Genomic DNA, 12,378 nt, shown 5'->3' on the forward strand with positions numbered 1-12,378 from the left:
AAAATGTTATCGTCCTGGCAGCAAGGGTGAGAATGCTGTTCGGGATTCCTGTAGGTAAAGCAAGGAGGGCAGCTTCCTAGGGAACGCCGGTGACCCCTCAGGAATCATAAGAAGCAGGTCAGAGTCACCCCACCCCCATACTTCCTTTTTTGAGCCTTTCCTCCAATGTCCTGTGTTCTCCAGGTAGCCAGGAGATCTACCTAAATGGTTCCTGGGCTCTGGATTTTGTATCTGAAATCGTCTCTCTCACCCCTACCCCAATCTTATCCCTTCGAATGTTTATTTTAAGGGGGTTCTTTTCTTCAACATAACATGAATGAACCATTCAGAAACTTTGCTTTTTTTTTTTTTTTTAAATCTGGGAAAGGTGGGTTTGGGTGAAGTAATTTTTAAATTCTTCCCAGCTTTAAAATGTCATAATCCAAGAAGTATGCAAGTGAATGAACATTCTTCAGAAATCATTCTAGTTTTGTTTCCTCTTTTGATCTTTAATTAAAGCATGAGATTATCGGTTGCTTGAGTACAAATGCCCATGTGAGCCTTCCATTCCAGGCCATGTGCGCCTCCAGCAAGTACTCAGAACTAGACTAGCACTTTGGGGACAAATCCAACAACTTCACTTTCTCTGATCAAAAATGGAGACAATAATTGATATCAAAGTTTTTGATGCTCAGCTCCAAACGAAAGGAAAACAGATTGCTAAGCAAAAGAAGAGCCTGGGGAAATATCAGTAAGTGTAGATTTAGCAGTGACAGAAAGCAAAACTATTTAGCTCATACACGCATACAGAGCCCTGTGTGTTTGTGAAGGGAACACAAAATCCCTCGCAGCAAATATTTTAGCACACTCCCACTTGGGGCGGATGGGTCTTCAGCAAGGACCCAGTCACCTTTCGACAATAATCCAAGGTCTGAATCACTTTTTAGTCTAAGTAAGACACATTTAGTTATTTTTTCTCGTTCATGTTTGGCTAAGAAGATGTGGCCTGACTCTGTCGTATTGAAGGAGAGGCTGTGATCTTTCTGTTGGCGGATTCCAGTCCGCTGCGGCAGCTTTTCATCCTGTGCAGCACTGCTCTTGAGAAGCTTGTTTTAACAAAACTGGCAACATTTAAAGATGAGATCATGCAAAGCGAGTTCTGCCACATGCACTAAGGAAAAAGGAAACCTGAGCTCATCTGTGCTTGAAATACACTTAGAAGACAAAAATGGTATCACTTGAGTTTTGTCCTTCCACCCTGAGGATATTAGCAAAATGCTGCTTTAAGAATTAGCAGAAGAGAGCTGGAGAGACGGCTCAGCAGCTAAGAGCACGATGCTGCTCTTGCAGAGGACCTGGAGTTCAGTTCCCAGCACTTACAATAAGCAGCTCATAACCACATGCAAGTCCAGTCCAGGGGACCTGACTCCTTCTTCTGGCCTCCAAAGGTACCTGTACATATGTACACATACACGTGTTTGCTGTGGAATGATCCGTTTGTACACTGTGAAGATGTGTTGCTCCCTTGCCGATGGCAAGGCAGGACCTTTTAGGCCAGAGAGAATGCTGGTGAGAAGAGGGGCCAAGTGTCAGGGTCAGGAGGAGACACCATGAAACTCCTTGAGAGACAGGGCGAGCAGGATGGGAAGGATGTAAATGGGGTAAAGAGTCTTGGGGCAGCACATGGATTAATAGAAATGGGTCAGTGTAAGTTATAAGAGCTAGCTAAGAACAATCCTAAGCTATCATTGGAACATTTATAATTTATACCAAGTCTCTGTGTGGTCATTTGGGAGCAGCTGGCAGTCCTGCTGAAAAACCCATCTACGTATATTCTCGTACACACACACACACACACACACACACACACACACACACACACACACACACACACTTTTTAAATTAAATATAGGAATAAGCAGAGCTCTGAGATCTTTGTTTCTTACTCTGCAGACCCAGATGAAAGAACAAAGTATTGATAATTTACACCTGAGCAGTGTGCCTACTGAGGTTTCAATTCGCAACAGCTCCATTTGTTGTGATTTAATTTGTGATTTTAAATCTTGATAACAAGTATAAAAAGATGTCTAGGGATAACTCCTTGGCCTCCTGGCCCTAAAAGCACTCCCTGTATATCTTTTTATACTTCTTATCGTTAATCCACATAAGGCATTAACTATTTTAGGGTAACTAAAATACAGTCTGCATATAAAAAGCTGCTTTCCATTTTCTCCTGAAAGACTGTAAAACCTGGTATCAGAGAACTCTGGTTGCAGAGTGGCGGCTGACGTGAATGTGATGGGCAGTACCGATATCAGTGCGGTAGTCCCTCAGGGTGTTGCAATCATACATCTCCAGTCCCTCTGGTGTCCGCAGACAGTAGACGCTCACGGGGAAGCCACACCTCAGAGTTACCAGCCTTCTCAGGTCGGACACCTTTTTATCCAGAATAGACACACTCTCCATCATTGGCATCATCTCCTGGGTCACAGCATTAAACACGTACAGGGTAGGCTTGTCTTCTTTCTGCGGGGAGAGGAGAGGGGACACTCACTGTCTGAAGCTTGTGCTAGGGACATTGGAGTCTGAGCACCTCCGCCTCTCACGAGGTGTGCAAATGGGGGAAATAATGTTAGTTTTCTCCCGGGACTTCATCTCACTTGTTTTCTTGAGGACACAACATGTCCCCACTTTGAGTGAAGGGATGAAGTCTGCAGGATTCTAGCCCTTACAGAGCCAGATACGGAAGCCAAGCACTGCCAGCGTGTGAGTGCGTGTGTGTGCGTGTGTGTTTGTGTGAGTGTGTAGAGGATGTGGACTAGCAATCTTTGTTTGTTTGCTTGTTCCTTTTATTTTAGAGACCAATAGGAAAGTAGAACTGAGACATCCAAAGAGAAAATGGAAAGTTTGGGGGAATGTTAGCCCTGAGCAAGCCGGGGAAGGGGTGGGGAAGAAGAATACCTTCCTCCAGTTTAGAGAAGTGAAACTGGTTTTACTTCCTCTTCAGTGGCCGCAGGACTGTGACATTTTTCTGCAGTGGCTGCTGTTGGCTGGGCACACGCAAGTGCATGACACTGCCTCAGAATATCCCCATCGTGGAAGCTTTCTTAGAAGCAAATACCTGGCTTCCAGGTCCTTCCTGCACCCTTCAGGCAATCCAGCCACTTACCACATCTTGCACGTAGTTGTAGGACTTTGGGAGGTAGAGGCAGGAAGATCAGGAGTTCAAGACCAGGCCTCATCCACATGGAAAGTTTTCTACATAACTGTCTCAGAGGACAGAAACCAAGTCAAAGCTAAATTCTTCTCTGGTTCCTCCTGGAGCCTGTTCCTGCTACAAGCTTATAGGATGTTCACTCCACCCCCCTCTTCCCAGATGGCATTGCCATAATATAATTAATAATCAATAAACAGCATTGCCATAATATAATCAATATAAACATTTTAAAAAATTCTTGGAGGAATGATGTTACTCATGAAACACGTGTTTCCATGTTTTGATTGAGGGCCTCTTTCAGAGATTTAAATGCAGTCTCTCTTCTGTTACACACGAAGCCAGCCCAACAAGCTGAGATGCCGCCTGTGGCCAGTGTGCTGGGTGTTCTGCGTGTAGGTTGTAAAAATCTCACTCCAGGATGCTCCTGCTGCCCTTTGACTCCTTCATGTGAGCCAAACCTATCTCTGACATATTTATAGACAGGCAGAAATTACTGTAAAAATGTAATTGAAAGGTAGCGGAGACTGGGCCTACATGGGGCTTCACCAGGTCCTCTGACTATAGCTTTCAGTTTACTATTTTTATGGGACTCCTGAGTGGGTAAATGAAAGGGATCTCTGATTCTTGTGCCTTCTCTTTTAATCTACTATGGGCTTGTTTTGTCCAATTTTAACATGATGCATTTTGTTTTATCTTATTGTATTTTGTTAAAAAATAATAAAAAAAAGAATTTGAAACCAAAGGAAACAGCAGACATTGGGACTGTCCTAGTGATAGCAATTCCTATGCATCCCTGTCCTGGTCACAAGGCTGCCAGCATACCTAGTGCCTGCTGTGAGACCTAAGCGATGGCTGTACAGATACACTGAGCTGTTGAGAGCACTTGCTGTTCTTGCAGAGAACCTGAGATTGGTTCCCAACACCCACATGGCAGCTCTCAACCACCTAGAACTGCAGCACCAGGGGTCTGATGCCTTCTTTTCTTTAGCTCCTCCTGTGTGTGTGTGTGTGTATTAAAATATTCAAAAATAAAAAAAATGTTTGAAGCTGGTGTTGGCATCTCAGAAGTAGCTCTCTGGCCCTGTTTAGATGCCATTTCTGGCTATGTAACTTCAGATCCTCACTTTCTAGTCTTCCCCAAGAGATTGTCCACCACCCGATAGCTTTGGATATGTCTCTTTTCTGTTTAAGTTATCTGTGGTCTGTTTCTACTGTTTTATAAGTACAGTGTTGGAGAAAGAGAAAAATCCAAGGATATTGGGGAGCATGTGGCCTCAAAGTTAGAGAGGGACGGGAATGCTATGCAGAGGGAGGGAATCCGGGCCCTGAGAAGCATCACAGAGCCCTGCACTGAAGCGTGGACAGTGATTGTATTATCTTTTATACTTGGCCCTTCAAGACTATGTCTGCAGGAATAGTGGGAAATGGACTGTTTTAAAATGTATTTAACAGTAGATCAGCTAAATATTTACCTAAGACCTTATCACATAAACAATTCTTCATAAGCTACACAAAAATATAAGCACAATAAAAAGCAACTACCTTGATTTTGTTTTATGACATATGTCTATGGGTACATGTTTAAAAAGAAGAATTGCTGACTTGATAAGCTTTTGAGCTCAGCTAGAGTTTCTGGCTTTTATCACATTCATAGCTTATGCTGAAGTAAGTTAAAGGCTTTAGCTCTCCTGGATTCTCAGAACTGACTTACACACAGCACTATAATTAAATGTTACAGAACAAGGACTTTAGTTGAATTTGTATATATTTAGTTATGCAGTAAAGTAATAACGTGTTTGGAAAGCAGCCTCTGGTTGCCTTAGATCAAATGTATGTTGGGTTCTTTTTCAACAGATTTTTTTTTAAATTATTGTAATTACATTTTTGGCAGCTGTTATATAATATAGTAAATGCTGTGGATTTCAGGAATAGCCCATTTAATCATCTAACCGAAATAGGAACCGACATTTATGCAATTCTTTCTTCTTTAGATTAGAGACACACTATATTCCTTCTTAAAGTTTTGATAACGAACTGTAGGTGTAACTCCAACGGACAGAATGAAGAAGAAAATCAGTAAAAGGCCCAAAAATGTGAGAATTTCTAATGAAACCCTGTGCTCATCAGCATGCTAATCATAACCACGTTCTGTCTCGACTCTTGAATAAACTGTTTTGCCACTATTCCTTGTATTGTAGTTTTGAACCCCATAAAATATTAGAGTTCGGTGTAGAGCTTGCAGCATTTGCATGGGTGTTGATGCATTGGTTGTACTTGTGAAATGTTTTTGTCAGCATAGCTGACAATATAGATTGCTCTTAGGAATGGAAGCTAGAGCCAGAGTTGGGAGACTTTACTATGTATTTCCTTTGGTATCTTTTGAACTGAGAATCATGGAAATATATTCACTAGTTGAAAATAGATAAAATTTAAGTTCTTGATAATAAAGACCAAGGCAGTCCTTAGTTAGATAAAAACACTCTTAATACATTCTATATGTTCAGCTATTAAATCCCCCTTGCCAGTTTAAATGTTAGAATTGAACTGTCTCTAAGCAAGCAAACAGTTAAAAGAAAAGAAAAAAAAAGCAAAACAAAACAAAAAGCCCAAAACTTGGGGCTAGAGAGGGCTTGGTGGTTCAGAGCACTGGCTGGTCTTCCAGGGGACCCATGCTTGAATTTTGAGTTTCATTACCCAAATAGAAGTTCAAAACCATCTCTAAATCCGGTTCCATGGGCTCTGACAGCCTCTTCTGCCTCCACAGGCACCTGGCACATGTGATGCACAGAAATACACTCTGGAAAAATGCCTACACACCTGCAACAATAAATAAATAAAAATCTGGACCCTTATCGTCACTAGGCAGCGCACAGAGATTGTAGGGAGGTGATCTGTGTAGCCGTGCAGTGCCTGAACATGGTATAGGAACCCACGTAAAGTCATAAGAAGAAGTGGGCTCTGGAGGCGCGTGCTTGTAACCCTAACATCTTGACTCAAAAGTCTGAGGCCAGCCTGGGATACATAGCAAGACCTTGTCAGAAAAAGAAAAGAAAAGAAATATAATTTGGTTTGCTTTAAAAGTATTTTCTGGGTATTAGAGAGAGAAAATTGGAGACTTCACAGTCATCTTAATTTCACTTTTTGGTAGTTAAACACTCTTTAAAATATAAGGAATATGTAAATAATAAATGCTCAGAAAACATCAAAATTATATAAATGGAGTTATGCAATCTTTAGCATTTTGTGACCTGTCTTTAGTACTTAATAAAGAAGAGTATCTTTTAAAACATCTTAGTTAATTGTGTAAGCATATTAAGAATTTAAGAATTAATTTTGAGCTGGGCAGTAGTGGCCCATGCCTTTAATCCCAGCACTCGGGAGGCAGAGACAGGCGGATCTCTGTGAGTTCGAGGCCAGCCTGGTCTACAAGAGCTAGTTCCGGGATAGGCTCCAAAGCTACAGAGAAACCCTGTCTCGAAAAAACAAAAAAAAAAAAAAGGAATTAATTTTGACCATCATAAAAATTTTTACTGCTAAGTAGGAGAAGATAAGTATCACATTTTAAGGGGATGAGAACTCATGCTTTCAGGGGTTGGAAATGAGTGTATGATACTATTTCTACCCCTGCATAAACAACAGCTCTTAATTGGGTCACTAGCCCCATTAAAAACTAATTTCAAATTAGAGATATTGAGTCCAGGAAATCCCAGAGTACATGGTTTTGTGTATTTTAGAGCTAGGATTCTGTAAAGTTCTTAATGAAAGCTGAGCCCAGGAATCCTAGTTATGTGCCATTAATTAAGGGCACCCTAAAAATGGGAAAGACATTTCTTCTGCACATACACCTAGTTCTGAAGGCTACTTTGTCTGTACTTGGATATAGACACTGTCTTAGGGTTTCTATTGTGATAAAACACAGTGGCCAAGAGCAACTTGGGGTGGAAAGAGTTTGTTTCAGCTTATACTTCCACATCTTAGTCCATCACTGAAGGGTGTCAGGGCAGGAACTGAAGCAGGGTAGGAACCTGGAGGCAGGAGCTGATGCAGTGGCTATGGAAGAACACTGTTTACTGACTTGCTCCCCATGGATTTCTCCAGCCCAAGTGTGGCACCACCCCCTGTGGGATGGATCCTCCCACATCAATCGTCAATCAAGAACACGTCCCACAGGCTTGTCCACAGGCTAGTCTGGTAGGGATGTTTTTCTCAATTGAGGCTTCCTCTTTCCAGATAATTCTAGCTAGTTGTCAATGTTGTCATAAAACTAGCCAGCACATTCTTCCTGTTACTGAGAAATTTCTCTTTGTCACGCTGCTGTCCCCAATTCTTATGACCAGGGAAGTGACCTCATCTGTCTCACTCTACAGACATACCAGAGCCATCCATTAGACTCTGATCTATGTTGAGTCCTGTATGGTGTGATGGGGCAGATGGCTAAGGGATGAGGTGAGAAAGAGAGATGGAACGGACAGGGGACAGAGGGAATGCTGTGTCTGTATCTTACTACCCTTAGCAGGCATGAAGCATACATAAGAACATGAGTACCAATGGAAAAGAGGAGAATGTAAGACAAGAAGGGCCAGGGAGATGGGTCAGTGCTTAAGAGTGCATACCACTCCTGCAGAGGACTTAAGTTTGGTTCTCAGAACTCATGCCTGGCAGCTCACAACTGTCTATAACTCTAGCTCTGGAGCAATCCAGTGGCTCTGGCCTCCTGTGGCATCTGCACTCATGTGCATACATACACGTACATAAAAGTAAATCTTTAGGGGCTGGAAAGATGGCACAGGGGTCAACAGAATGTACTGCTCTTACAGATGGCCTGAGTTTGGTCCCCAGAACCCATATCCAGTGGCTCACAGTTACTAGTAGCTCTAACACCAGGGTATCCAAGAGCCTTTTCGAGCTTCCTCAAGCACCAGCTGGGCATGCAAATACATAGGATAAAATAAATAAATCTAAATTCTAAAAAAAAAAAACTTTAAAAAATGGAAAAAAGAAAGCAATATCTATTTTATTCTTTTTAGTAGGATCTTGTTATATAGCCCAGATTGCCCTCAAACTGATGATCCTCCTGCCTCTGCCTCAGAAGCACTGGGAGTATAGGTAGCATCAGCCACACCAGCCTATGCCAAGCTTTTTCTACATTGTGAAACTACTTAGTTGAGCCATCCACAATTTATCTCAAAACGCTAGAGACATCTTGAGCAAACGTTATTCTAGCGTACCTTAACGAAGCATTTGAGAGTTGCGCAGAAAGATATCCCAACATCTGACAGCCTCCAGTTGTTTCTTAGGGCAGCTCCGGCGTACATCAGCTCTAAATAGCACCTGCCTTGTTGGTCTTCAGAAAGAGGAATGTGGAAATAATCCTTAAAGGGCAACAGTCGCTTATGAAAACAGCCCGTCTCTTTATTAGCAGACCAAGAATACAGCGCTCCCCTCCCCCTTCCTTTCATCTTTCTCTCCCTCCCTCCTCTCCCTTCTCCTTCCTCTCTCCTTCCCTCCCTTCCCAATGGCATTATGATTGTTTTAGAAGAAAGGGAAGGAAGATTGGATAGGGTTTGTGACTTGGACTCTATTGCTCCCTAAAAGCTTATAAATAAGATTTTAGTTGCGGAAAAAAAAAACTGAACCTTCTTCATTTTAAATTTTTAATTACTTCTATATTATGTATGTGAGTGCTTTGCTCGCATGTATATCTGTGTACCACATGTGTGCCTGGAGCCCAGGGAGGCTAGAAGAGGGCACTGGAGCGCCTGGAACTGGAATTACAGGTGATAGTGAGCTTCCATGTGAGTCCTCGGAATTGAACTCAGGCTCTCTGACAAAACCGCCATTGCTCTTCACCACTGAGCCATCTCTCCAGTTGCTACTGCTTTATTCTTGTTAACTCTAAGTGAATTTGAGGTTTCTTCCCCCCCACTCTTTAATTGTATTTAGTTAAGTCATTATCTGTACATTGTCACCTGTGGCATTGTCACCAATTAAAAATTGCATTAATCTCCATGTCACGTTCCTGGTGCTATAGATATTTCAGAGTTTTATGCATACTTATCACTAATTTGAAAGTATACTAGTTGCTAAGTGCATCGTTAGGACCTCTTAGCTAATGTTAATAAAACCTCACATCCCATGGCATTGTGTCATAAATATGACTTTTATTATTTGAAGATTATATTTAAATTCAATTCACTTTTTTCTTACTTTCTTGGAGAGTCTCTTACTCTAGTCTAGGCTGGCCTCAATCTTTTATTCCTTCTGCCCTAGCATCCAGAGTGCTAGGATTATAAGCACGCAGCACCATGCCTTCTGTGGTTATCTTTTTATCTTATGTATTTTATGTATTTAACAACATTCTGAGAGTTAATCTGCTTTATCAAACTTCCAACAGATCCATGACGTATAGTGGATACTATCTCCTGTACTAGATCCAGATTGCAATAATCTCCCCACTGTTAGCAATCATACTCAACATGGCTGGCTGTGGTGGCACAGATCTTTATTCCCAGCACTCAGTAGGCAGAGGCAGGCACTCTGAGTTTGAGGTCAGCCTGGTCTACAGTCAGAGGTACACAGTGAGGCCCCATTTTGTAAAACAAAGCAAAGCACAAAAGCACAAAAGAAATACTCCTTAATGAATGAGAATGACCACCTCTAAATTAAACTTTTCATGACTGTCTCTTATTCCGGCAGTGTGGCCGTGGGTAGGATGCCCTCTCTGCGCCTCAGCTTCCTTTGAATACAAAAGAAAACTGAAGCCCATAAGTTCACTGTCTTCTCTATCTCCTGAATCCTTTGGTTTCTCATATCTGCTTGCTCCCCATACAAGGCATTTGTCAGACAGCTGGCACTCTCTTTGCACGTATTAAAGCTTGCGTTGCGCTTTGTCCTTTTAGGAACAATTGTAATAAACTATCTGGTCCAGGGGGCTGGAGAGATGGCTCAGAGGTTAAGAGCATTGCCTGCTCTTCCAAAGGTCCTGAGTTCAATTCCCAGCAACCATCTCACAACCATCTGTGATGAGGTCTGGTGCCCTCTTCTGGCCTTCACGCATACACACAGACAGAATATTGTATACATAATAAATCAATAAAATTTAAAAAAAAACTATCTGGTCCAGGCACGACCCATGAACTCATTAAAGAAAAGTGAAACTTGACAATTCCTTCAATCCCAGAGTTTACTGATTCAGTGTGTTTTCTTATCTAAGATCTCCAAATGTACCAGATTCTTATCAATATAGTATGCAAACAAATAGGAATATTTTCTGAAACCTCCTTGTTCCTTATGCTAGAAATGGACCCGATAGAGTCTCTATCCTGCACATTTTAAACTGTAAGGCATAATGAAACTCCAACCCATCTTAGTGACCCCTGACTAAATACATACCTTTACCATCTGCTTGATGGCTTCCACAGATTCGTGTGCAGAAACATCAAACGCCTCAAAAGATCCTTCAAAAGCCACAAAAATCCTCATCATGCATTTACCTTCTCAAAAGTGGGACAAACGAAACAAAACAAAAATCCTGTTTTCAGAGATAGCTGGAAAAACTTCCAGTTCTTAAAGACAAAAATGGATGGCCAGAGGCAGCTGTCGCCGTCTGTTCTCCATGACGACGGAAAGAATGGAAAGAGACACACTCGCAGTATCCCGGTATGGGACAACACAGACAGTGTGTGGCTCTGTTGGAGGAAACGTTCCTCTCAGAAGACTGTCACAACTGCCACCTTGTTCTCAGATTACAGAAACCAGAACGCAGACAATGGTTGAGGCAAGTGTGAGCAAGCTTCTGACACGCAGTGCAAAGACCCTACATGCAAGTTGCACTTCGGTGATGGAGTTGCCATCCCCTGAGTCTCGAATTTACATTTACTCGAGGAGAGCTGGTCAAAGAACCCATAAGAATACAGCCTGCATTGGGGCGCACTGGCGTACGCGGATGGAGTTGATCTTGCTGAATGAGATGGCCTTGAAAATCCTCTGCAAATGTGTGCTGCATGGAGGCGTTCTAGTTTCCATAACAACTTTGTGTACTTGCTCTCTGGCAGTGTGTCTAATCCTGCCATGGGGTCCAGAACAATACCCACTCACACCAAGAAAACGAATGTGGCTTTCCCTTCCCATCCTTGCACAATAAAATCTGCTGCATTGCAACACAATATAATTGATATTTCTTTTGGTCTCTGTGCTACTCGGAACAATCTGCCATTGTGATCTCTTTCTACCCCACTTGATGTCAGTGGAATTCTTTTCTTTTCCTTATTGAAAAGAGATTCTTCTCTCATATCATACCTCCTGACCACAGTTTCCCCTCTCTTCACTCCTCCTGGCTCCCCCTGAATGAAAAAAAGGAAAAGGAAAGGAAAGGAAGAACATGCCCGACCGCTCCTAGGTGTGGTGGTGGAGAAAGTTTATTGTGGCTGAAAGTGAGAGCATAGGCAGAGACAGGGGCGTCTGGAAGAGTTTACAGTGAGCATGACCTGACTGAGTGGGGCCACGAGGGAAGAGGGAGAGGAGAAGGAGGAGGGGAGAAAGGAAACCAGGTGCAGCCAAGAGGGCAAAGGTACAAAAGGGGCATGTAACCAAAATGGCTGGACTGTACAGGGAAGAGCCAATGAGGAAAGGGCAGCCTAGTCCCTGGTCTGGAGAGTTTGGGGTAGAGGCTGGGGTATGTCCACTATACCCTGTGACTAGTAGGTACTAAGGAACACTGGGAGAACCTGACAACCAGGTCTGCTATGATATGCTAAATAAGCACACCTCAGCCTTGTGACCCAAGGTTTGAGACTTGATACCCTTCATTCTCCCTCTCCCCCAGACACTCCCCCCCCTATTGTTTCCTCTTCAGAAAAGAACGGGTCTCCAAGAGATGACAGCCAAATAGGATAAAACAAGATATAGTAAGACAAGGCAAAAGTACTTATATCAAGGCTGACAAGGCGACTCAATAGATGGAAAAGAGTCCCAAGAGTAGGCAATAGAGTCAGAGATACACCTGCTCTCACTATTAGTAATCTGTCTTTGTTAGGATTTCCATTGCTGTGAAGAGACACCATGATCACAGCAACTCTTATAACTATTTGAAACTCTTCTAAATGGAAGGAGAGCTGTGGTCACACAAGACTGATAAATTTCACAGGTTGGAGTCAGAATGATGGGTTTGAATAATTTGTATA

General features: G+C 42.5%; 1 protein-coding gene across 2 annotated transcripts in view; it reads right to left on the minus strand.

Annotated features, from left to right (window-relative positions):
• Positions 1-11,161, minus strand: part of Ankub1 (ankyrin repeat and ubiquitin domain containing 1) — a 20,216-nt gene extending 9,055 nt beyond the window's left edge. The window contains exons 1-3 of one of the 2 annotated variants that reach the window (XM_005344007.3): positions 10,589-11,161; positions 8,425-8,568; positions 2,289-2,505 (exon numbers count right to left, since the gene is read on the minus strand). In XM_005344007.3, the coding sequence (XP_005344064.2) occupies positions 2,289-2,505; positions 8,425-8,568; positions 10,589-10,681 (454 nt within the window). In that variant the 5' untranslated portion in view covers positions 10,682-11,161. The remainder of the gene's footprint in view (positions 1-2,288; positions 2,506-8,424; positions 8,569-10,588) is intronic. The other variant, XM_026788034.1, reaches the window with a different exon arrangement.
• Positions 11,162-12,378: the final 1,217 nt, after the last annotated feature.

The sequence above is a fragment of the Microtus ochrogaster genome, chromosome 1 (genome assembly GCF_000317375.1).
Source record: "Microtus ochrogaster isolate Prairie Vole_2 chromosome 1, MicOch1.0, whole genome shotgun sequence".
NCBI lineage: Eukaryota > Metazoa > Chordata > Mammalia > Rodentia > Cricetidae > Microtus > Microtus ochrogaster.